The sequence below is a fragment of the Anomaloglossus baeobatrachus genome, chromosome 6, assembly GCF_048569485.1.
Source record: "Anomaloglossus baeobatrachus isolate aAnoBae1 chromosome 6, aAnoBae1.hap1, whole genome shotgun sequence".
NCBI classification, from domain to species: Eukaryota; Metazoa; Chordata; class Amphibia; order Anura; family Aromobatidae; genus Anomaloglossus; species Anomaloglossus baeobatrachus.
The window spans coordinates 476,012,589-476,039,666 of NC_134358.1; the positions used below are offsets into that span (position 1 = coordinate 476,012,589).

The 27,078-nt window shown below is 43.9% G+C and overlaps 1 protein-coding gene across 4 annotated transcripts in view; it reads left to right on the forward strand.

The window, feature by feature from the left end:
- Positions 1-27,078, forward strand: part of OSBPL3 (oxysterol binding protein like 3) — a 297,701-nt gene that overhangs the window by 184,254 nt on the left and 86,369 nt on the right. For all 4 annotated transcript variants that reach the window (XR_012724374.1, XM_075315350.1, XM_075315352.1 and 1 more), the window contains 3 exons: positions 11,841-11,957; positions 22,661-22,714; positions 24,458-24,571. Coding sequence is in view for 3 of the 4 variants with exons in the window: in XM_075315350.1 (XP_075171465.1) it covers positions 11,841-11,957; positions 22,661-22,714; positions 24,458-24,571 (285 nt within the window). In the remaining variant the exon portion in view is untranslated. The remainder of the gene's footprint in view (positions 1-11,840; positions 11,958-22,660; positions 22,715-24,457; positions 24,572-27,078) is intronic.

Below are 27,078 nucleotides of genomic sequence, written 5' to 3' on the forward strand. Positions count from 1 at the left end.
GTGTGTGTGTGTATGCAGTGTGTGTGTATGCAGTGTGTGTGTGTATGCAGTGTGTGTGTGTATGCAGTGTGTGTGTGTATGCAGTGTGTGTGTGTATGCAGTGTGTGTGTGTATGCAGTGTGTGTGTGTATGCAGTGTGTGTGTGTATGCAGTGTGTGTGTATGCAGTGTGTGTGTATGCAGTGTGTGTGTGTGTATGCAGTGTGTGTGTGTGTATGCAGTGTGTGTGTGTGTATGCAGTGTGTGTGTGTGTGTATGCAGTGTGTGTGTGTGTGCAGTGTGTGTGTGTGTGCAGTGTGTGTGTATGCATGCAGTGTGTGTGTGTGTGTGTGTATGCAGTGTGTGTGTGTATGCAGTGTGTGTGTATGCAGTGTGTGTGTGTGTATGCAGTGTGTGTGTGTGTGTGTGTGCAGTGTGTGTGTGTGTGTGTGTATGCAGTGTGTGTGTGTGTGTGTGTATGCAGTGTGTGTGTGTGTATGCAGTGTGTGTGTGTGTATGCAGTGTGTATGCAGTGTGTATGCAGTGTGTGTATGCAGTGTGTGTGTATGCAGTGTGTATGCAGTGTGTGTGTATGCAGTGTGTGTGTATGCAGTGTGTGTGTGTGTGTGTGCAGTGTGTGTGTGTGTGCAGTGTGTGTGTATGCAGTGTGTGTGTATGCAGTGTGTGTGTATGCAGTGTGTGTGTATGCAGTGTGTGTGTATGCAGTGTGTGTGTATGCAGTGTGTGTGTGTGTATGCAGTGTGTGTGTGTGTATGCAGTGTGTGTGTATGCAGTGTGTGTGTATGCAGTGTGTGTGTATGCAGTGTGTGTGCAGTGTGTGTGTGCAGTGTATGCAGTGTGTGTGTGTGTGTGTATGCAGTGTGTGTGTATGCAGTGTGTGTGTGTGTCTCTGTATACACTAGCCTAGATAAATATCTCTATCAAGTGTTTCTAAAGATCTTTTATTTTATGCTAACGAGAGCGGGGACTAGTCCCAAGGGCGGTATATCCCCCGACTAGTCTGCCCTCTTAGCATGTCAGTACATCCCTGTGGGTGTATTAACATGCTATTCAATTCAGCATCACCAGTGGTGACGCGCGTACCTGTGTTTGCTGTGACCGCTCTTCTGAATGCGCAGCACTTCCGATCATGCGCAGTAGACCTCTCTGAAGCTGAGACACGTACACCTGGCTTCATACTGCGCATGACCAGAAGTGCCCGGAATTCAGAGCGCGGTCACAGGGAACACAGGTATGCGTTTCACCGTTGGTGATGCTGAATTGAACAGCATGTTAGTGCACCCCTATGGGCGTGCTAACATACTAAGTGGGCAGACTAGTCGCTGGCCTCATTAGCATATCATATAGGATGTTTAGAAATACTTTTTCTAAAGATCTCTTTATCTATGCTAGTGTATATAGGGATGGTTAGGCAGGAATTGGCAATATACACCCAGAACTGCTCCTGGTCCTCACTGCATATTGCACCTGACATGTTCCCTTTAAAGATCTTTCAGTAATCAAGCAGCGGATCTTTCAACAAAACATATGCCTGGACTCCGCATCCTAGTGCAAGTATAGCAATACCTTTACTTCATATAGCAAAATCTTGGTGATTTGGTTCTCTTTAATATTCATTTAACAAACAATTTTAATGCCGACGTAGCCATACACGTTTTTAGTCCATATGCCCATCATAGCCATCCATGTTGTGTGCAGTCGGGTGACGAGCAATCTTTCCGGGAATATTCTTTTCAACGAAATATCAGTCACAGAGGAACCATCTTCCTTTGAATGAAAGATCTTTTGTTTAATTTTAAGCTCCCGCATTCCCCCCCCATAAATAACTAAATTAAAAACAGCCCCCGTTTAATTTCCAACAATGAAGATGTGTTCAGTTGACAAAAATGATCATTCATTTTGCCTCCCAACTTATTTATTTATTTTTTTTTTAAAGCCTGTACATTGCCAAAAAATGCCTTTCCACATAAGGTATGTATAAAGTTCTAAAGCAAGTTCTGCAGAAGTTGTGATGTATACTACAGAGTAAGGCTATGTGCACACGCCGAGGACTGTTGCCAAAATTTCTGCACTAAATCGCCATCTCCTGGCAGGAAAAAAGTTAATTTTTGGTGCTTTTTGATGTTTTTTTTTCATGCATTTCGGGAGGAAAAAATCTGCAAGGTAAAAATAAGCAATATGTGCACAACACTTCAGAATTCTCATTGACTTTCCTGGCATAAGGATAGACATGCAGATTTTTGTGACAAAACTGCACCTAAAGGCCGCTTTACACGCTATGACATTTGCTAGCAATTGCTAGCGATGTCGAGCGCGAAAGCACCCGCCCCCATCGTACATGCGATATCGTGTGATCGCTGCCGTAGCGAACATTATCGCTACGGCAGTGTCACACTCACCTGCTCTGCGACGTCGTTGTGACCGGCGAACCGCCTCCTTTCGAAGGGGGCGGTTCGTTCAGCGTCACAACAGTGTCACCGAACCGCCGACCAATAGAAGCGGAGGGGCGTAGATGAGCGAGACATAACATCCCGCTCACCTCCTTCCTTCCTCAATGCGCCCGGCCGGTGAGGTTCCTCGTTTCTGCGGTGTCACACGTAGCGATGTGTGCTGCCGCAGGAGCGACAAACTACTTTGTACACCGAGCAGCCGCGATATTCAAGAATAGGGGGGATGTCACAGAGGAGCGATTTTGACCGTTTTTGCGACGATTCAAAATCGCTCAGAGTTGTCACGCGCAAAGACATCGCTAAAGCGACCGGATGTGCGTCACAAATTCCGTGACCCCAACGAGATCGCTTGGGCGATGTCGCAGTGTGTAAAGCGGCCTTAAGGCTATGTGCGCACGTTGCATTCTGGAGTGACAATCTGCAGTTTTGTCACTGCATGTGTGTTTCAAAACTCATCCAAAACGCTGCGTTTTGAATGCATTTTGAATGCAGATTGGATGCGTTCTGGATGCTTGCTCTCCCACAGACAGACAGGGAAAAAGCATCCAAAAAGCACTAAAGAAGTGACATGTTGCTTTTTAGAATGCATCGATTTTGTAAAAAATTTAGCATCCAAAACGCTGCGTTTTAAAACGCAACGTGCGCATGGAAGTTGCTTAATTTTCATAGACTTTGCTGGGGACGCAGAACGCATGCATTTACACTGCAGTTTAAAACGCTGCGTAAGCGCATGAAAAAACGCAACATGCGCACACAGCCTAAAAACTTAAAAAACTGCAGTGTGTGTGTGCATAGCCTTAAGGGGGCTTTTCACGCAACTACATATCTAACGATATGTCGTCGGGGTCACGGAATTCGTGATGCACATCCGGCGTCGTTAGTGACGTCGTTGCGTGTAACCGCTCCGAGCGAGTGTTAACGATCAAAAATACTCACCTAATCGTTGATCATTGACACGTCGTTCATTTGCAAAATCTCGTTGATCGTTGTGGACGCAGGTTGTTTGTTGTTCTTGAGGCAACACACATCGCTATGTGTGATAACCCGGGAACGATGAACAACAGCGTTCCTGCGTCCTCCGGCAACGAGGTGGGCATGTCGTTAATGCGGCTGCTCTCCGCCCCTCCGCTTCTATTGGTCGGCCGCTGTGTGACGTCGCTGTGACGGCACACGAACCTTCCCCTTAAAAAAGAGGTTGTTCGCCGCCCACAGCGATGTCGCTAGGAAGGTAAGTACGTGTGACAGGTATTGGTGATATTGTGCGCTACTGGCAGCGATTTGCATGTGACGCACAAACGACAGGGGCGGGTGCTTTCACCAGCGACATCGCTAGCGATGTCGCTGCATGTAAAGCAGCCTTTAGGCTGAAAAATCTGCAGCGATTTGGCAGTGCATATGCGCTTCAAATCGCTGCAGAAACACTGCGTAATGGATGCAGTGTTTCAGCAGATTAGATGTCGATTTCATGCGCTCTGGTTGCTGCCTCTCCCATAGACAGAGTGGGAGCAGCATCCAAAGCGCACGAAATAAGTGACTTGTTACTTTTTTGAGCGCAGCGATTTGGATCAAAATTTCAGCATGCGCTCTCAAATGCAACGTGCGGATGGATTATGCACAATCTTCAAAAGACTGGGGACACAGGATGCATGCGTTTTACATTGCTGTGCAATATGCAGCGTAAACGCATGAAATTATGCAACGTGCACACATAGCCTTACTCGCCTTTATTTCTGAAGATGCTACTTTAAAACCGACCCCTGGTTTAGATCTTGCCACTTTAAGAAATTTAATTTTTCACATTGCTATTTATTTATATTTTCTGCCATTTTTGAGTTTTTGGTACAGATGTTGCTTGTTCTTTGTGTTGTAGTATAATTTTTCAAGAAATTGCTTGCTATCCTTTATTAATTTTAGCGTTGGAGAGGAGCGCTTAGTAAATATGACAGGCAGCGGTAATAAATCATGGCATCTCGTTTCTCCAGCTTGTATCAGTGTGATGTTTGTCTGATAAATGTGCAACTCGCAGAGATGGGTCCACAAATCATCAATCTTCATGTTGGATAAGCTTTCATCACTGAGGTAGAAAAAAAATACACTTTTTTTATTTTTTTTTTTTTAAAGGAAAAGTTTACAATATATGCAATTTACTAGTGGGTAAGCGGCTGTCTTGTGTCTTACTAAGTGTGCACTTTGTTTAATATAAATTAAATACATGTATACATGGGTTCAGGGATATACACCGGGGTGATAGAAGTATTGAACACTGCACCAATTTTTTAAGTACCTGTAAATATGTTTCTTAGGGAGCTATTGACATTGATTTATCTTCAGATGTCGGTAACAACCCATCCAATCCGCACAAGCAAAGAAATCAAACCATGAATGTCCATAAATTTAGTGATGTATGAGAAATAACACAGGGAAAAAGTATTGAACACAATTACTGACATATATTTAATACTTTGTACAAAAGCCATTGTTAGTGATGACAACTTCAAGGTGACTCCTGTGTGTAGAAACTAGTTGCATGCATTGCTCAGGGGGGATTTTGGCCATTCTTCCACACACACTTTCCCATTCTTGAATGTTCCATAGCCTCCTTCTGTGAAGTCTGTGCTTTAGTTCCTTTTATACATTTTCTTATTGGATTCACGTCAGGTGATTGGCTGGGCCATTCTAGCATTTTATTTTCTTTCCCTGAAACCAGTTGAGAGTTTCCTTGGCTATGTTTTTGGGATCTTTGTCTTGCTGAAATGTCCTCCCTCATTTCCTCTTCATCATCCTGGTAGATATCTGCAGATTTTTATCAAGAATGTCTCAATACATTTATCCTTTCATCCTTCCTTCAATAATATGATGTTTGCAGGGCCAGATGCTAATAAACAGCCCCACACCTTAATGTTCCCACCTCAAACCTTTTGGGAGTGGAGTGCCTTTTGGCCTCTAAGCATAATGTGTATCATGGCATCCAAAAAGTTAAATTTTGGCCTCATCTGACCAGGCTATATTCTCTATTTCACAGGGTTGTCTAAATGTTGTTGAGCAAACTTTATACATGCTTGAATGTGCTTTTTGTTCAGCAGTGGAGTCTTGGCTTGTGAGTGTGCATACAGCTCATGGAGACAGAGTGCATTACTTATGGCTTTGTTAGAAAACATTGTACCTGCATTCCAGGTCTTTCTATAGCTCTCCACAGATGGTTCTTGACTCTGACCTAGAGAAATAACACAGGCAAAAAGTATAGAACACGTGAAGAAAGAGAGTTACCATACAAAGTCATGACACCAACTGAAATCTATCAGTAATTAGAAAGGAATCCTGCCACTTAGTGGAAAATAATATCAGCTGGTTCAACTGATGGCCTATAAAAAATTGTTTCCTTACCAAGGTGCTACACAAGAAACATCTCATCATGGGTAAAACCAGTGATCTGTCTCAAGCCCTTTGCAACCTTATTGTTGCAAAACATACTGATGGCATTGGTTACAGAAGAATTTTTAAACTACTGAAGGTTCCAGTGAGCACTGTTGGGGCTATAATCCGTAAGTGGAAAGCACGTCATTTCACCATAAACTGGTCACAAACATGTGCTCCCCATGAGATTTCAGAGAAGTGAACATTATCAGAAGAGTTGTCCAGAGCAAAGAACCACCTGTGGAAAGCTATAGAAAGACCTGGAATCAGCAAGATCAGTTGTATCAAACAAAACAATTAATGCTCTCAATCTTCATGTATGCACGCTCACCACGCAAGACTCCATTGCCAAAGTTATATTCAAGCTTGACGACATTTAGACAAGCCTGTGAAATACTTGAAGAATATAGTCTGATCAGATGAGACCAAAATTGAACTTTTGATTTATTTGTCTGTGTGGATTGGATGGGTTGTTGCCATCATCTGGTGAGAAATTCATATGAATAGCACCTTTAGAAATATATTGGTGACGTGTTCAATACTTATTTCACCCGCTATACGTACTGTAGCTTGACCCTATTGGGAGATCAAAATGATGGCAGGTGGTTGACACCGTATGTCCTGTTTAATAAGAGAAGTGGATAGGACCCTTTCTCTATCGCAAACCTTTTCCTTGGATAATTGCATATTGTACCATATCCCAATATTTGCAAATATTGTGGTGTATATGGTGACAAATTCTACTGAGGTGCATAAAGCCTGTGTGAATAGGACTAGTAGAGGTTGGGCTTTCTTTCCACACAGATGTAATCTGTGCATTCTTTCACACCGCCGCAGAAATCTCAATCACCTTGACTTACTCACTTTCTCAGTCTCTTTTTTTCCCTCTTGCAGACATTGCTTTTTCACACGATGCAGATGCTGCTGCCACTTTATACAACACCACCATCTCTGCAGCTCTCGAATCAGCTGCCCCCCGCACACACACACCAAAACCCGCACAATCAACAGGCAACCCTGGAACATGAGTCAGACTAAAGAATTGAGACGGGATTCCAGAATTGCTGAGCGCAGATGGAAGAGGTCTCATTCACTGAGAACTTCGTTACATACAAACAAGCTCTTACCACTTTCAAGTCTGCACTCACTGCTGCAAAACAAACCTACTTCTCATCTCTCATATCCTCTCTATGCCACAACCCTAAACAGCTATTCAACACTTTCAACTCTCTCCTCCGTCCCCGGCACCACCTCCGTCTCATCTCAGCTGAAGACTTTGCCTCTTTCTTCAAGCAGAAGATTGACAACATCAGAGCAAGCTTTGGCCCACAATCACCACAGCCACTCCTCACAACTACTCAGCTCTCTTCCTCCAAATCCATCTTCTCCACCATGACAGAAGATCATCTTTCCACTCTATTCTCAAGATCACATCCCACAACCTGCCTGCTTGATCCACTCCCATCCCACCTCATCCCCAATCTCACCAGTCTTCCTCCTGACCCTAACCCATCTCTTCAACCTATCACTAACAACTGGTGTATTCCCTTCTTGCTTTAAACATGCCTCAATCACACCCATCCTCAAAAAGCCCTCCCTTGACCCTTCCTCTGTGTCAAACTATCGCCCCATATCACTTCTCCCCTATGCATCAAAACTACTGGAACAACATGTCCATCTTGAACTGTCCTCACACCTCTCTTCCGGCTCTCTCTTTGACCGGTTACAATCTGGCTTCCGACCTCATCATTCCACTGAAACTGCCCTGACCAAAGTCACTAACGACCTACTAACAGCAAAAGCCAAGCGACACTACTCTGTCCTCCTCCTCCTGGACCTGTCCTCTGACTTTGACACAGTAGACCACTCCCTTCTACTACAAATTCTCTTGTCTCTGAGCATCACAGACTTGGCGCTATCTTGGATCTGCTCATGCTTAACCAACTGTACTTTCAACGTCTCCCACTCTCACACCACTTCCTCATCTCACCCCCTATCTGTCGGGGTCCCCCAAGGTTCAGTTCTTGGACCCCTGTTGTTCTCCATTTACACCTTCGGCCTGGGACGGCTCATAGAGTCCCACGGCTTTCAGTACCATCTCTATGCTGATGATACGCAGATCTACCTCTCTGGACCTGACATCGCCTCCATACTAACCAGAATCCCACAATATCTGTCTGCTATCTCATCCTTTTTCTCTCCTCGATTCCTAAAACTGAACATGGACAAAACAGAATTCATTTTCTTTCCTCCTCCTCACTCAACCCCCCCACCTGACATATCCATCAATGTCAATGGCTGCTCACTTTCCCCAGTGCCACGTGCTCGCTGCCTGGGAGTAATCCTAGACTCTGATCTCTCTTTGAAGCCACATATCCAAGTCCTCTTCACCTCCTGCCGCATCCAACTCAAAAATATTTCCCGGATCCGTACATTCTTTTCCCAAGAAGCGACAAAAACCCTAATACATGCCCTTATTATCTCATGCCTGGTTTATTGCAACCTCCTGCTCTATGGCCTCCCTTCTGACAGTCTTGCACCCCTACAATCTATTCTAAACTATGCTGCCCGGCTAATCTACCTGTCCCCCGCTACTCCACGACCTCTCCTCTCTGCCAATCTCTTCACTGGCTTCCCATTGCCCAACGACTCCACTTCAAAACCCTAACCATGACATACAAAGCCATCCACAACCTGTCTCCTCTCTACATCTGTGACCTAGTCTCCCGGTACTTACCTGCACGTAACCTTTGATCCTCACAAGATCTCATTCTCTACTCCCCTCTCATCTCCTCTTCCCACCATCGCATCCAAGATTTCTCCCGTGCCTCCCCCATACTCTGGAATGCTCTGCCTCAACACATCAGACTCTCGCCTACCTTGACAAGCTTCAAAAGGAACCTGAAGACCCACCTCTTCCGACAAGCCTACAACCTGCCGTAACCCTCAGTCTGATATAGCGCCGCACAATCAGCTCTACCCTAACCTACTGTATCCTCACCTATCCCTTGTAGACTGTGAGCCCTCGCAGGCAGGGACCTCTATCCTCCTGTATCTGTCTGGGTCTTGTATTGTTTATGATTATTGTACTTGTCCCTATTATGTACACCCCTTTCACATGTAAAGCACCATGGAATTGATTGCGCTATAATAATAAATAATAATAATAATAATAATGTAAGGGCAGTCACAAGGTCTACATCTATAGATTACAATTCTCAAGAAGTACTTGAAGATACATGCTTTAGGGTCAAAGGACAAATTATATACCACTCAGTATTATAATTTAGAAAAGTAGCCTCAAACAGCTCTTATCAGGAAGTCCTTTTTGATTTTTACTCTCACGAATGACGCACTGTGTTTAGTTAATGGTCCAGTTTAGTAGGCCTATTGTAATGACTTTGTTTACAATTATTGATTTTGGGTTTTTTCTTTTTTTTTTTTTTTTTTCGTTTAGGAAAAGTGTACCTCTAGTTATACAGAAACTTGAGTGTAGCACAGGAGCCATCAGTTTAATTGGCCACTTTACATTCAATAGCAGCAGCCAGCCATGGTCCGTGGTGACCATGGACCATCCAACTGTCTAATACAGGGCTCAGGAAGCAATTTGGCTGAGAGAGCCATGAACGCCACATATTTTAAAATGTAATTCTGTGAGATCCAAACTCCCCAGGGGTGAGCGGCGGTGGTGGAGTGGCTCAAAAGATCCCAGGAGGCAGGGTAGGCGATGCTGCGGGCATGGTGGAAGGGGTATCATGGCTCAAGATGGTCCGTGTGCGGAGGGTCGGCGATACTACTGCGGGATTGTGAGGTGTGACGGTGGCAGGCGCCATCGATCTGCTGGTGTGCTGCTTTGAATCTCCCTCAGTTGATGAGATCGACTTCAAGAAAATGGCCGCTGCACGTGCACAGATCGGTGCAATGTACTTCAAGAAATTAGCCTCGGAGTCCAATCTGTGCGCGCCGGCTCCGCGGCCATTATCTTGAAGTCGATCTCGTCAACTGCAGGAGATTCAAAGCATCCCACAGATCAATGGCGCCCGCCGCTGCGACACCCTACAAGCCCGCAGTATCACTGACCCTGCGCCACCACGGTAAGCCATATGTGGTTTTAGACGCATCCCCATTTCCCCCCCGTTTTGAGGGGAAAAAGTGTGTCTGACAAACCGAAAGATTTGTCTGCAAGCCAGATGGGGCCATCAAGAGCCACATCTGGCTCGCGAGCCATAGGTTCCCAACACCAGGTCTCATGTGTTCAGAAAAAAAATCCTACTTCTCAAGCTCTAAAACTTGCCATAGTTTTTTTTTAAATTAGCGGTTCGCTTTCACTAGCATTCTACCAGCACTATATGCTCTGGAACGTAATTTTCCGCATTTTCAGCATGCATCGCTCCTGCCAATGTCAAACAGCTTGTCTACCCTGAACTGAATGCCTGTCTCTGTTAAAGCTTGATTTGTAGTTTGACAGACAAAAGAGCAGGCGCGGAGAGACAAAGACTAAACCCCCCCCCACACTTAATTAAATCCCTGTCTATGACTCCGCTGCAGGAGATGGAATACATTTACCGGCAGTGGACAGAAGTGAGATACCCAGCTACCGACAATTTGTATGCTATTATTTGGCCTGATACAAACATAATTTTTAAGTAAAATGAATTATATTTGTCTATTACGATTGTGTATCACATTATCAAGTGAGATCAGATACCATAACCATTTAAGATATTTTTTTCCAAAATAGTATATTGACATGTTAATTGAGCTTTTTTATAAAATTGCCCCTTTTGTATGTCTGATATGGTGAAATTAAAGACCAAGTTATGATGGATTATTATAAGTGATTACAATTCGTGTGCAATATGTTGGTGCTATATAAAAATAAAAAAATAATAAATATGAAATGGTAAATATTGTTTTATACACTTAAAGGTACTTTCACACTTGCGTTTTTTTCCTTCCGTCACAATCCGCCCTTTTGGAAAACAGCGCAATCCGTTAACGGATTCCGCGGTTTCCAATAGACTTGTATGGATGACGGATTGTGCCAAAAGGACCTGCGTTGCTTCTGCTGGGCGACGCTCCGTTGCTTCCACCCAGCAGCAGGAACGCAGCATGTAACGTTTTTTTGAACAGCGGAATCCTCAGGATTTCACTGCGCATGCTCTCTCTTGCTCCCTGCACCCGTAACCAAGGTAAATATCGGGTAACCAAGCAAAGTGCTTTGCCTAGTTATACCCGATATTTACCCTGGGTACGTGTGCAGGGAGCCCGACACTTCCCCCACTTGGCTCCGCCCCCTCCCGCACTCCACTCCGCATGTATACACACACACACACACACTCACCTGTCCTCAGCTCCATGGCCCCGCTCGGCTCCACCCACCCCGCACTGCGCCGCCGCACACATTCTCGGCGGCCGAGCGATCAGCTGATCACCCGGCGGCCGGCTACTGGGAGCGATCAGCTGATCACCCGGCGGCCGGGTGCTGGGAGCGATCAGCTGATCACCCGGCGGCCGGGTGCTGGGAGCGATCAGCTGATCACCCGGCGGCCGGCTACTGGGAGCGATCAGCTGATCACCCGACGGCCGGCTAATGGGAGCGATCAGCTGATCGTTCACAATAGTCTGCCGCCGGTAAACTGTAAAAAAAAAACAAAAAAAACCCGAATTCCGTTGTTTTGCAGCATCCGTTGTGCCACTATATGCAACACATCCGTTGCATCTGTCACACAACGCAATGCAACGGATACCGTTCAATGCAAGTGTGAAACTAGCCTAAGGAAAAACAATACTTTCTTGACTTGTAATCCACGTTTTGACTACCGTGAAGGCATCTTATCGGGGTTTGAGACCACCTTTGCTCCAATTATAATGCAACTTTTCTGCCAAAACAATATTATTAAACACATTATGAAATTAGTATTTGAGTTCAATCATGGGATGGATCAGTCTATTAACTCCTATTTATTCCCAACAGGATAGCTGGGAAATTGTCGAAGGCCTCCGGGGAAGCAACAGCTGTACACAGGAGCCGCAGAGAAAGGAGGGGTTCTTGCTTAAGAAACGAAAATGGCCTTTGAAAGGCTGGCACAAGGTTTGTCTTTATACTTGGCGCTGTGGCTTTTGTTATGCTTTACACTCAGTTTAGATGTGACCATTATCAGAGCCAGGATTAGGACTAGGACTACTATCAAATTACATGCCCCAATTGTACTCTATACAGTGCACTTTACAGACAGACGTCCATAGCAAGTATTGATTTGTTCAAGAATGGATTGAAACCTTTTTTCGGTGGCTTTTATAGATAGCCATTGTGATATGCAAAAACACTTTATTTTCTCTAAAAAGCGGCATCTAGTATTAAGCCTGAGCTTATAGCGGTATCCATGCAGAGAGGACCTTAGCGAACCTATCTAACCTTGCACAAGATTGATCCTCTAACAGAGCTTTCATCCATCAAGTCACCATGGCTCAAGATAGAGATGAAGGCCAATGATAAAGAAAAAAAAATCCATGAGCATGCATGGAGTTCCTCAATGGCTGCTCCCTAGTTTCATCGAGACCTTGGGGTGCAATTTTAGCATAACATCTTCCATTAATTTCTACTTGTTTATGATTTAAAGTGAACTTGTCAGGTGCCATATGCACCAAGAACCACGAGCAGTTCTGGGTTTGTATTGGTAATTCCTGCCTAACCGTCCCTGTATCTAGTAGCATAGATAAAGACATCTTTAGAAAAAGTATTTCTAAATATCCTTTATGAAATGCTAATGGGGGCAGGGACTAGTCGCAAGGACGTTACTTCCCCTGACTAGTCCGCCCTCTTACCATGTTAGTACGCACACAGTGGCGTGCCAACATGCTATTCAGTGCCTATTGCCCAGTGTCATCAGTGGTGGCGCACGTACCTGTGTCCTTTGGTCCTTTGTCACCACCTCAGACACCGGAGTTGGGGTCAGTGTGCATGATCAGAAGTCACTACAGTTCTGGTCATGCGCACTGAAACTGCGGGTACGCGCCCCGGCTTCAGAATGATCTAGTGTGCATGATCAAAAGAGCCAGGGACTTCTGATCATGCTGTGGGCGTGCTAACTTGCTAAGAGGGCGGACTAGAGAGGGGAAATAATGCCCTTGCAGCTAGTCCCTGCGCTCATTAGCATTTCATAAAGTATCTTTAGAAATGCTTTTTCTAAAGATCTCTTTATCTATGCTAGTGTATACAGGGACGGTTAAGCAAGGATTAGCAATATGTACCCAGAACTGCTCGTGGTTCTTCGTGTATATTGCACCTGACAGGTTCCCTTAACCCCTTCACGACCCCGGGCAGTAAAATTACGTCCTATTTTAACGTGACTTAACGACCAGGGACGTAATTTTACGGCCTAAACTTCATTTGATTGCCGTGGCCATAGCAACGGCTTTCAAATGATGTCCCCTGCTGTTTCTTACAGCAGGGGACCTTTGCTTGACCCCAGGGGGGTGGCATCGCCACCCCCTATCGACGATCGATGTGATTGGCTGTTCAAATCTGAACCGCCAACCACATCGTTCGCACTAATTTCGGCACAAAAAATGCCAGAATTACTGCGATACTGTGAGATCCGGCTATGATCTGCTCTAGCAGCTTCAACAAATCATAGCCGGAGCTCTAAAATGTCGCCCCCAGCCCCTGCAGCACTGATTGGAGCGATCGTGCTATGACGTGCAATCGCTCCAATCAGTGTGCAGTGGGGCGGTCTGATCTGCCGGTGGCCGCCCTCCCCAGGCCTGTGCTGGCCTGCAAGCCCTCCCCCAACATGTCTGCAGCGTGCAGTGGCTGGTACTTGTGGTACCACGCCACCGCTGCTGCCGCCGTGGTTAAAAATAAATAATAATTTTCACGGTTCAACGTTATCAACTTCTGTGGAGCCCCTGGGGGTACAAGGGGCTCACCAAATATCTAGATAAATTCTTTGAGGGGGTCTAGTTCCAAAATGGGGTAATTTGTGGGGGTGCTCCACTGTTTAGGCACCATAGGGGGTCTCCAAACGTGACATGGCGTCCGCTAATGATTCCAACCAATTTTGCTGTCAAATGGCGATCCTTCTCTTCTGAGCCCCGCCATGCACCCAAACAATTACTTTCCACCACATATGAGGTATCTGCGTACTCAGGAGAAATTGCACAATACGTTTTATGGTGCATTTTTTCCTGATACCCTTGTGGAAAAAAAAGTTACCTGGTTCAAGTGACCGTTTTGTGGTGAAAAAAAAAATTGTATTCCTGGCTCAACATTATCAACTTCTGTGGAGCCCCTTGGGGCTTGCTAAACATCTAGATAAATTCCTTGAGGGGGTCTAGTTCCAAAATGGGGTCACTTGTGGGGGAGTTCCACTGTTTAGGCACCATAGGTGGTCTCCAAACGTGACATGGCGTCCGCTAATGATTCCAACCAATTTTGCTGTCAAATGGCGTTCCTTCTCTTCTGAGCCCGGCCATGCACCCAAACAATTACTTTCCACCACATATGAGGTATCGCCGTACTCAGGAAAAAATGCACTATAAATTTCATGGTGATTTTTTTCTGATACCCTTGTGAAAAAAAAGCTACCTAGTTGAAGCAACCGTTTTGTGGTAAAAAAAAAATGTTTTTCTTTTCACGGCTCAACGTTATAAACTTCTGTGAAGCCCCCAGGGGTTCAAAGTGCACATCAAACATCTAGAAAAATTATTTGAGGGCTCTAGTTTCCAAAATGGGGTCACTTGTGGGGGAGATCCCTTGTTTAGGCACTTCAGGGGGGTCTTCAAACCCGACATGGCGTCCGCTAATGAGTGCAGCTAATTTTGCACTCAAAAATTCAAATGGCGCTCCTTGCCTTCCGAGCCATGCCGTGTGTCCAAACATTTGATTTCCACCACATATGAGGTATCTGCGTACTCAGGAGAAAATGTACAATACATTTTATGGTGCATTTTTTCCTGATACCCTTGTGAAAAAAAAAAAGCTACCTAGTTGAAGCAACAGTTTTGTGGTAAAAAAATTTTTTTTTCTTTTCACGGCTCAACGATATAAACTTCTGTGAAGCCCCCAGGTGTTCAAAGTGCTCACCAAACACGTAGAAAAATTATTTGAGGGCTCTAGTTTCCAAAATGGGGTCACTTGTGGGGGAGCTCCATTGTTTAGTCACCTCAGGGGGTCTTCAAACCAGACATGGCGTCAACTAATGAGTGCAGCTAATTTTGCGTTCAAAAATTCAAATGGCGCTCCTTCCCTTTCGACCTCTGCCATGCGCCCAAACAATTGATTTTTACCACATATGGAGTATCAGCGTACTCAGGAGAAAATGCACAATAAATTGTAGGGTGCACTTTCTCTTTTCTCCCTTGTAAAAATGAAAATTTTATGGCTAAAGTAACATTTTTGTGTTAAAAAGTACAATTTTCATTTTTTCCTTCCACATTGCTTTGGTTCCTGTGAAGCACCTAAAGGGTTAATAAACTTCTTGGATGTGGTTTTGAGCAGTGTGAGGGGTGCAGTTTTTAGAATGGGGTCACGTTTGGGTATTTTCTGTCACCCAGGCCTCTCAAAGTCACTTCAAATGTGATGTGGTCCCTAAAAAAAATTCTTTTGTAAATTTTGTTGGAAAAATGAGAAATTGCTGATTACCTTTTGACCCCTTCTAACTTCCTAACAAAAAAAAAATTTGTTTCGAAAATTGCGCTGATGGAAAGTAGACAAGTGGGAAAGTTTATTTATAAACTATTTTGTGTGACATATCTCTCGGATTTATGGGCATAAATTTTCAAAGTTTGAAAATTGTGAAATTTTCATAATTTTCGTAAAATTTCCTAAATTTTCACAAACACAAAAAATATCGGCCTAAATTTACCACTGACATGAAGTACAATATGTCACGAAAAAACAATCTCAGAATCGCCAGGATCCGTTGAAGCGTTTCAGAGTTATAACCTGTCAAAGTGACACTGGTCAGAATTGCAAAAAATGGCCCGGTCATTAGGGTGTTTTAGTGGCTGGGGGTGAAGGGGTTAAAGAGTCATTGCAGCCCCATCATGAAATTTAAGATGCAGTTACACTGCACAATTATCTAAACAGACTGCCGATCACTTGACGAACTAGAAAAATGCTCGCTTGTTGGGTGAAATGATATTCTGGTCTGCACAAAAGATCATTATTCTCAGCAGCATATCATCTGATGTATCCTGGATTCATGTTGCCGAGATCAATGGCAACGTACACTACAGTTCAAAAGTTTAGGGTCTCTTAGATATTTCCTTATTTTTGAAAGAAAAGCACTTTTTTTTTTTTCAATGAAGCTAACCTTAAATTAAACTGAAATACACGCTATACATTGTTAATGTGGTAAATTACTATTTTAGCTGCAAATATCTGTTTTTTAACGCAATATGTACATAGTTGTATAGACGTCCATTTGCAACAACCACCACTCCAGTGTTCTAATGGTACAATGTGTTTCCTAACTGTGTTAGAAGGCTAATGAATGTTTAGAAATCCCTTGAAAACCCTTGTGTAAGTATGTTAGCACAGCTGAAAACTGATTTGCTGATTAGAGAAGCTATAAAACCGACCTTCCTTTTGAGCTAGTTGAGAATCTGGAGCATTACATTTGTTGGTTCCATTAAACTCTCAAAATGGCCAGAAAAAGTTTTCATGTGAAACTCGACAGTCTATTCTTGTTCTTAGAAATGAAGGATATTCCATGCGAGCAATTGCCAAGAAACTGAAGATTTCCTACAACGGTGTGTACTACTCCCTTTAGAGGAGAGCACAAACAGGCTGTAACCAGACTAGAAAAAGAAGTGGGAGGCCCCGCTGCATAACTGAGCAACAAGACAAGTACATTAGAGTCTCTAGTTTGAGAAATCGACTCCTCAACTGGCAGCTTCATTAAATAGTACCAGCAAAACGCCAGTGTTAAAGTCTACAGTGAAGAGGCTACTCCGGGATGCTGGCCTTCAGGGCAGAGTGGCAAAGAAGTGTTATGTACAGACTAATCGAAGTTTGAGGTGTTTGGATCACACAAAAGAACATTTGTGAGACACAGAACTACTGAAAAGATGCTGGAAGAGTGCCTGACGCCATATGTCAAGCATGGTGGAGGTAATGTGATGGACTGGGGCTGCTTTGGTGCTGGTAAAGGGAGATATTTGTACAAGGTAAAAGGGATTTTGAATAAGGAAGATTATGACTCCATTTTGCAACGCCATGCCATACCCTGTGGACAGCGCTTGATTGGAGCCAATTTCATTCTACAACAGGACAATGACCCAAAGCACACCTCCAAATTATGCATGAACTATTTAGGGAAGAAACCAGCATCTGGTATTCTATCTGTAATGGAGTGGCCAGCCCAGTCACCAGATCTCAACCCTATTGAGCTGTTGTTGGAGCAGCTTGACCGTATGGTACGCAAAAAGTGCCCATCAAGCCAATCCAACTTGTCTGCAAAGCTGGAATTGCTACATTCTTTGATGAAAGCAAAGTTTGAAGAAAAACATTATTATTTCAAGTACAAATCATTATTTCTAACCTAGTCAATGTCTGGACTATATTTTCTATTCATTATGCAACTCATTTGATTAAAAAAACTTATGATTTTTCATTGAAAAGACAAAATTGTCTGGGTGACACCAAACTTTTGAACTGTAGTGTCTGTGCACTGAACGATTGTGCCCACCTGAAATAGTGGCAGTCTTTGTAAACTGGCTACCTAAAAACCACCGATCCGCAAACAATTAGCTCATCGGTAGTCATTTAGTGACGCCGGTTCCGCTACCATAAAGGAGCTGCCTTCAAAGGAAATGTTTTGCATGTTGTGTTTTTTTTTAATTATTATTTTTGTATATAAAACCCATTTACAGAGATGCGGGGAAAATCTTAATTATAGTGAAATTTAATCCACTGCAAACAAAGCATTGAAATCCGGATTAAATTTCAGAATTTTCAAAGTAAATTTTGATGTGTATTTTATGAAATAGGAGCCATAAGTAGGTCCAGTCATATAACAAAACATGCTAGCTTGGAGGGATGAGACATAGGGCTTAATGTAATTTAATGATATCATTATTTAGAATAATGACACTAACCGCGCGGATGCTTGTTGAAGTAAGACGTCTTTGTTCTCGGCTCTCTTGACGTTCATGCTCACCTAAAATAAAGAAATCTCCCAGTAAATCCATTCTTAAATCTTCTATGGTAGATTGTTGCTTCAGTCACGCACAGAGCTCATTAGCCAATATAATATCAAAGAGACTTCTCTATCCCACTGTGTTACGCTTTTATGTTTGTGCTTCATGTTTTTTTGTTGACGTCTAAACTCGGAGAGTATGTTCTGCTCATTAAAGATGCAGCAGAACTTTGGCTTTCTGTTTAACTAATAATGTATCTCCACCTTTTGTTGTTTTATGGTTCATTGCATACTTAATGCACTTAGGGGTGCTTCACACACAGCGAGCTCGCTGCCGAGATCGCTGCTGAGTCACGCTTTTTGTGACGCAGCAGTGACCTCATTAGCGATCTCGCTGTGTGTGACAATGAGCAGCGATCTGGCCCCTGCTGCGAGATCGCTGCTCGTTACACACAGCCCTGGTTCGTTTTCTTCAAAGGCGCTCTCCCACTGTGACACACAGATCGCTGTGTGTGACAGCGAGAGAGCGACAAATGAAGCGAGCAGGGAGCAGGAGTCGGCGTCTGACAGCTGAGGTAAGCTTGTAACCAAGATAAACATCGGGTAACCAAGGTGGTTACCCGATATTTACCTTAGTTACCAGCCTCTGCAGCTCTCATGCTGCCTGTGCTGCCGGCTCCGGCTCTCTGCACATGTAGCTGCTGTACACATCGGGTTAATTAACCCGATGTGTACAGCAGCTAGGAGAGCAAGGAGCCAGCGCTAAGCAGTGTGCGCGGCTCCCTGCTCCCTGCACACACAGCTAAGCGGTGTGCGCTGGTAACTAATGTAAACATCGGGTAACCATACCCGATGTTTACCTTAGTTACCAGTCTCCGCAGCTTCCAGACGGCGGCTCCGTGCAAGCGCAGCGTCGCTTGCACGTCGCTGCTGGCTGGGGGCTGTTCACTGGTCGCTGGTGAGATTTGCCTGTTTGACCAGCGACCATGTAGCGATGCAGCAGCGATCCTGACCAGGTCAGATCGCTGGTCGGATCGCTGCTGCATCGCTAAGTGTGAAGGTACCCTAACTTTGTGTCTACTTTTCTTGACTCATTTGGTCTTGATATGTGCTGATTACTTATCTATGTACATATAACAATGTATTAGCGTATATGCCGTAGCGTTTCTACTCACTTGGTTGTTGAGGTAGGCACAGATAACCGCTTCAGGAAAACATCTGGGCTGGTTTATTTAGAGTCTGTAAACCATTCCTGATAAAAATCAAAGCAGCCTTTTTTAGCACAAAGAAAAAACAAAGTAAATAGTCCATACATTAGTTCAGGTTCGCCTGCTCAGGTTAATGTCTAGCTCTTAAGGTGGTGTCACACACAGCGACGGCGACAACAACGTCGCTGCTAAGTCACCATTTTCTGTGACGTAGCAGCGACGTCCTGTCGCTGTGTGTGACATCTAGCAACGATCTGGCCCCTGCTGTGAGGTCGCCGGTTGTTGCTCAATGTCCTGCTTCATTTTTTGGACATTGCTCTCCTGCTGTGAAGCACACATCACTGTGTGTGACAGCAAGAGAGCGACGAACTGAAGCGAGCAGGGAGACTGCTTCTGGCAGCCTGCGGTAAGCTGTAACCAAGGTAAACATCGGGTAACCAAGCGAAGTGCTTCGCTGGTTACCCGACACTTACCTTAGTTACTAGCGTCCGCCGCTCTCAGGCTGGCAGTGCCGGCTCCATGCACGCGTAGCCAGAGTACACATGGGGTAAATAAGCAAAGGTTTGCTTATTAACCCGATGTGTACTCTAGCGCTGGCTCCTTGCACGCGTAGTCAAACGGTGTGCGCTGGTAACCAAGGTAAATATCGGGTAACCAGCGACGGGCTTTGCTTGGTTACCCGACATTTACCTTAGTTACCAAGCGCAGCATCGCTTCCATGCGTCGCTGGGGGCTGGTCACTGGTGAGATCTGCCTGTTTGACAGCTCACCAGCGACTATGTAACGACGCACCAGCGATCCTGATAAGGTCAGGTCGTCGTCGTGATCGCTGCTGCGTCGCTACATGTGACCCTAGCTTTAATCCTTAGCAAAGACCAACAACACTGGAGGTCTGCACACCTCCACACACAGATAGGGAATCAGATGACTGGTTCCTTGTTCCTTGCCATACCACGCCCAAGGGTGGTGATTATATAAGCAGCCAGTCCCACCCCTTCTTTCCGACTGCTCGTGAACCCAGCCCTGTCATTCTCTATTAACTCTATCAGCACTATACGTGCTGGAGCCTGCTCCGGGCTTACATCACCTAGGCTACCAACATCAATGATACCAGTGTACCCTCAATGACCTGTCCGGTGGCTGTTTGACGATTCCCCCCCCCCCCCCCGCCCAAGTGGGCTTGGCATCTTCCATCATCAAACAGTGAACCCTAGATGGAGCATCAGCATTACTATGTAGTTTCCTAGGCCTATGCTCTACATGGAAGCTAAAATCTTAAAGTGTCAGGAACCAGCTGGTCACTCGGACATTATTCCCCTCTTTCTCCTGAATCCATCTTTGTGAGGCATGGTCAGAGACTGGCCTAAACTTCCAGCGCAGCAGCCAATATCTTAAGGCTTTCAGTACCCACTTGATGGCTAAACCTTCTTTATCTACAATAGAGTAGTTCTGCTCACAGGAGGACAACTTCCTACTCAATGACAGGGTGCTCCTCCCCAGTGATCTCATGTGACATGACCGCACCCAACCCGACGTCTGACGTATCCATCTAGATTAATTTTTTGCTGGTGACGACCTCCTTTCTTTTGAGGAACACTCAATGTTTTTTATTGTATTAATGGTGTATGTAATGCAATGATATTTTCTCGTAAACCAACACTCTAGCTCTTAGGGGTTTTTTCATTGCTGGTGTGGTGCTTTAAATTTGAAGTCCCCTGCCCTGGTTTTATATTTGCCCTTAGAAGTCTTGCCCTTTTTTTGTCATCGATACTCTGATCCCGCGGTGCCATCTTATGACCATAACTTCTGACTGGCCGGAAATCAGAAATTACAGCGCAACCACTGAAAGTTTGAGAGCTAGAATGAATCCATAACAAGGCTCACATAGAGTTGAGAAACACGTGATGGTGTCTCCGCAGTGGTGGATGTTGATCTCCCTAAGGTCAACCATCCTTGCTCACATAGTCTTTTACTAGGCAATGTCCCACTAGCCAGATTCCTACTCCACACTGATGAGGGGCAAATACCCCGAAACGGCTGTCTGTGGATGGATACCATGTTTGGCATAGGTGGTCTCCTTGACTGGAGACTGCCTTTCCCGTGGTTGTTCCTTCCCGGTGAAAGACCTGGCTAATTTCTTGCCAGCGTTGAGAAACATGTGATGGTGTCTCCGCAGGCCTTCTTGCTTTGAATATTTCCCTGGGGGCATTGCTCTAGAATCACTGCGTTGAGAAACACGTGATGGTGTCTCCGCAGTGGTGGATGTTGATCTCCCTAAGGTCAACCATCCTTGCTCACAAAGGCTCACATAGAGATGTATTGAGCTGTGACTTCCGGTGTCCTCCATGAAACACTGGATCTGCCGGCAGGTCACAAACTGAATACAGTACCGCTGGAAACAGATTAAGATTGCAGAGGGTGAGTATAAGACATCAGGAAAGTTAGATTTAAAGCATCACTCCAAGTAGTGAAATAAAAAAAATTGCTGGAGTGGTGCTTGAAAGAGAACCTGTCACTTGTAAAAACTATTAACCTGCAGATATGGGGTTAATTTGCAGGTTAATAGCATTTGAATCCTGCTCGGCGCCTGCACATTGAACCCCACTGCCAGGAGGGAATTAACTTTGAAACCCGAACGCTGCCAGGAGGATTAGTCACAGGGGAGGCGCCATGGGGTCAGTCACTGCTCTGTGTATGGAGAGCGGCAACTGTAACCCTGCCCCCGCACTGACTGATACTGGGTCTAATGATGAACAACTGTAAGTGTGGGGGGCACAGTTACAGCCGCCGCTCTCCATACACAGCGATGACTAAACTTGCGGCGGCGCTACCCCTGTGACTGAAACCAAAATGCTGCTGAGAAGATTAAAGTTAATTTCCTCTCTGCAGCGTAGTTCAATGTGCAGACACCGGGCAGGATTCCAACGCTACTAACTTGCAGATTAACCCCATATCTGCAGGTTAATAGCTTTTTACATGCAGCAAGTTCCTTTTAACTTTTTGAACCAATCATTTGACTACCCAAAAGATCAGTGAACTTGAGACCTCAACTTAAGATTCCTTAAGAACGAAGCTAGTGTATACATCTTCCCTTCTTCGGGAGCTATGTGTCACCACCAGCATATTATTAATATTATTTTTTTTATTATTATTATTATTATTATTTATTTAATTTTTTTTTTTATTTTTTTTTTCAAACATTCAATTGTGAAAGTGCTTATTTTCCCTTATCAATTAATTAATTAAACAACACTTTTATTTGTTTGACAACCTCTTTTAAGTCACTCAGCTTTTGATGTAATTGCTGGGGGGGGTTGGGAACATCTGAGTAAAGAATATATTCTAAGGAGTGGACAATCCCTTTAGTGTGAATTGGAGATATATAGTTAAGTGTTATGGACATTATAGAAGTTCTAATTTCAATTATGCTGCTTTTCTTTTAGAGATACTTCTACCTGGACAAAGGGATCTTGAAGTATGCCAAGGGTCCAACTGAAGTAAGTTTGCATCAGTGTTTTGGATGTTCCTCTTGCACGCACGCACGCACGCACACACACACACACATAATTGTGTGTGTGTATGTGTGTGTATATATATATATTGTGTGTGTGTGTGTGTATATATATATATATATATATATATATATATATATGTATATATACACCACTATGAAATACACTATTCGCAAAAAGTTGTTGATATTTGGCTTTTAAGTGAAATTTCAGCATGATCCTAAAATGCCCCTTTTCAGGTTATTTAATGTGACCTTCTCTAAACTTTTGAATGCACATGTCTATCTGTTCAATGCTTCAGTACTTTTTGCATAACCCGCTGTTCTCTACAAGGAGCTTAATGGCAAAATTCAGAGCAAGTGTTTGATTCATGAATCGCCCAGTAAATTTTGGGGTTCAATTAGAATTGGTATTTAAACAGTGCTCCATATCATGCTGTTCACATTTTGACATTATGCCACCATGACGAAACCTAACAATTGATCAACAATACCACGCCATTGCGAGGTGTCAAGCAGGATGTTCTCAGACGGAAGTGGCCACTGAGCTTACAGTGTCACCAGCAGGTTGCAACAGAGATACAGAGAGACTGGAAGATTCACGTAAAGGCATACAAGTGGATGTCCTTTGGCCACATCCCACACTAATGACTGTTTCATTGTAAACAATGCCTTTCAGAATGGGTGATGATTGCCACACAACTCCACGTACGTTTAAAGGAAGTGAAAGGCACCAAGCGTCAAGTCAGACCATTCAAAACCATTTACATTTGTGTTGTCTCCATGCTAGATGACCAGCAAGGGTACCTGACCACAACACCAGGCACAGGCATCATCTTCTCTCTGGACGAAGGACTAGTGGGCCTCACTGTTCACTGATCAAAATCGATTTATGCTGAGCAGATACGATGGCCGCCAGCGATGTGGACACATCAAGAAGAGCGCTATTATGCTTCAGCCACTTTTGTTACCAAACAAACCTTTGGTGGTTGTGTTACAGTGTGTGGAGGTGTGTCTAGTCAACACAGAACTGCCCTACGCTTGAATAACTTAATTAATCTAGTCATTCTTTCTCTCCGTGAACAACACAAGCCTAGTTTCATCTTTATGGACGTCAATATTCCAGCACATCAGTTCACATAATTAAGGAAAGACTGCTTGAGACTGGGGTACTTGAAATGCAGCGGCCTGCACTTTCTCCAAACCTGAATCCCAAAGAAAACCTATGGGATCAGCTGAGTCACCATGTAGAGGCCATAACTCTGTACCTCAGAACCTCAATGACCTGAGGGACGAATTTCAAGAAGAGGGGGACGCCACCAGCAGACAATACCTGAACTTGTGAACAGCCTGAGATGTTGTCAAACTGTCATTGATGCTCAAGGCCACATGACAAGTTATTGAGACATTTACTTTTTTGGGGGTGTACCCATCACTATTGTTTGCTTTTGTGTCAGTAAATCATTTAAGATGAGGAGATCACCATTGCATGCTTATACTTAAATGTCCTACTTTCAGAATAATAAAATATTACTGCAGCGTGAACTTTTTAAGTTTTCCATTAATTTCACACGAAAGCCAAATATCCCGAACTATGATGTGTGTAAAGGTATATATGTGTGTGTGTGTATATGTGTGTATATAATATATGTATGCGTGTGTATGTATGTATATACAGTATATTTATGTATGTGTATATATAAATGACATAATATATTTGTATTTCTAGATTGAAAAGGGTAAATTACACGGCTGCATTGATGTTGGACTATCTGTGATGTCAGTAAAGAAATCAACTAAGTGCATTGATCTGGATACAGAGGAACATATATACCACCTCAAGGTATTTCCACAAACCCAAGGAGCTTAATGTAAAACCTATGTAGTCAGGGTATCTAAAAGGAAACTCATATCTCCGCACTTCAGGAAACCTTAAACTAGTGTTGCTCCTTATACGTATTGAAAAACTAAAAGAATCTCCTTTAAATGCATATCTATAGAGTAATAGTAGTTATAAATGGCTGATCATTTAGTACATATAGGACAGGTGTGCCAGAGAAAAGATATGCTCTACAATAGTGGCTCCTCCATCTGGCTAATAGAGCAGGCCCTGGCCCTAAGTGGTGGACAAATCCCTATGATGGCCATATATGTTGTCATTATAGGCTTCTAGGATTTTATATAATCGTTATAATAATCTTCTACTATCAAGAAATGCATAATTTCGGAAACATTGATCACTCGGGAACTGGAGACCTTAAAGGGGTTGTACACTGTTCCAGAACTCATTTGTTGATTCAAAATACAGCACAAAAATACAAATCTATACTCCTCCTGGATCAGTGCTGCTCCTCTGCTCTTTCTTGCTGATCGCCTGCATCCTTCAGTATTCTGTCATAGTGCAAGAAATGCTGTTTTTCCTCTCTGATGGAATAGAGGAGGCTGCAGCCGATCAGCGTGCGTTGATTGGCTGCAGCAGTCTCCTGAAATTGGGTATGTCAGGAGACCAATGTAGAACTTAGATCTGAGATCAGTGGAGCAGCGCCAGCCCAGGAGGTTACTTTGTATAAACCTCTGGTGCAATTTAATAAAGGTTGTCCAGTATTGGATAATCTCTTCAAGAGTATTACTTGCTGTATAGATAAGATGTATAGCTTTGTATGAAAGGATTTAGTAGAACTTGCAACTTGTTAGTTGAAATCTCTTCTCATTTTTGGCTCAGGAGCCTAGTGGATGGTTTTATCAGTGATTGACAGCCTTCATTGTATGATTCTGGCCAGAATCCTACTCCACACTGTGAGGGGCAATACCCCTAAACACCTGTCTGTGGATGGATACCTGGCTTTGGTATTTCCCTTGTCATATCTTTAAACTTGTCAAAGAGTTGGATATTGACTAAAAGGGCCACTTAATATGGTGGTTATGGTGGTCTCCTAAAAAGAGCCACTCCTTGGCTAGGTCCTTCCCGGAGGGATATCTGGCTAGTTTCTGTGTCGAGACTCCTAACAAAGGCTCCACGGACCTTTTTTTGATTTTTATTGTATGATGTGGTATATAAACATAAGTTATTAACTGATTAGGACAACCCATTGGACTTAGAAGTCCAGAATAAGAATTTCACTTGATACAATGCAACTTAGCTTTTTGGGAAAAGATTCAATATAATTTGCATTCCATCCTTTTAAATCTCTGCCTATTATTTCCTTTTAAGTCTAGTGGGTTCTTCTTATCCATGTTCTACAACAGAAGCGGTTAGTCACTGATAGACTGCCCTCTGGACTCTGGGTTCTCCAAGAAATATAATAAATCACATAAATAATAATTTAATTATTTAAATAAATCAGCCTGATGGCGCCAGTATAGCACTGGCTTTAGCTTATATACGAAAATCCTGGTGATTTGTTCCCTTTAATGAAGCTGGTCCTTCCAAGCGTCCTAGGACAGCTCCTGATTTATGGCAGCTGCCTTTTTGGAATCCTGACAGAGGTCACTGGATAAAGAATACCTTTTTGTTATATGATGGTATTTAGAACAATTTGTAATGTGTATTAATTATTTTAGTACATTACTCAGAGAACCCCTTTAAGTTGTAAAGAACGAAGCTTTCACTCTACCCCTTACAAGATATAATAAATCTTTTTACACACCACTCACACCACTATAAATTCTGATGCTAACAGATCAGGCTGCTGGACCACAGACCAATCAATTCCCTTTAAAGAGAACCTGTCTGGTCCCCTATTCTCTCTAACCTACCAGCAGGCACTTGTGTGGTCCGAAATTCCCTTCTTAACGATCCCTGTCATATACCTTTGTCAAAATCCGATGATTTAAAAAAATAATTTATAGGGTTAGTCTTTTTTCTATGCTAATTAGGCTTGTGACTAGTTGCAAGGGCATTGACTCCCCCCGACTAGTCGGTCCACTACGCCTGTTATCACTCCCTTGTGGGCATGATCACATGCTTTACGAAAGTGGCATCTCTGCAAGTGTTAATACGGCTTTGTTCCTCATGAGCATTGAGCTTCTCTGATTCCTGAGTATGCGTCCTGGCTTCTGCGCGTGATCGAAAGTTGTCTGCACTTCCAGTCATGTGCACTACTCTGAAGCCGGGTGTACGTGGCCTAGCTTCATAGAAGCGTAATGTGCATGAACGGAAGTGCGAACGACTTCCAATCATGCACAGTGAGCCTTTTGGAAGCCGGGACATATACACTTGGCTTCATAAAAGCTCAATGGGGGACAAAGTCATACACATGTGCGGCTTTCTATAGCGCTTCACAGACTCTACTTTTGTAAACATGTCACATGCTTAGTGAGCGGACTAGTCAGGGCAGTCAAATCCCCAGC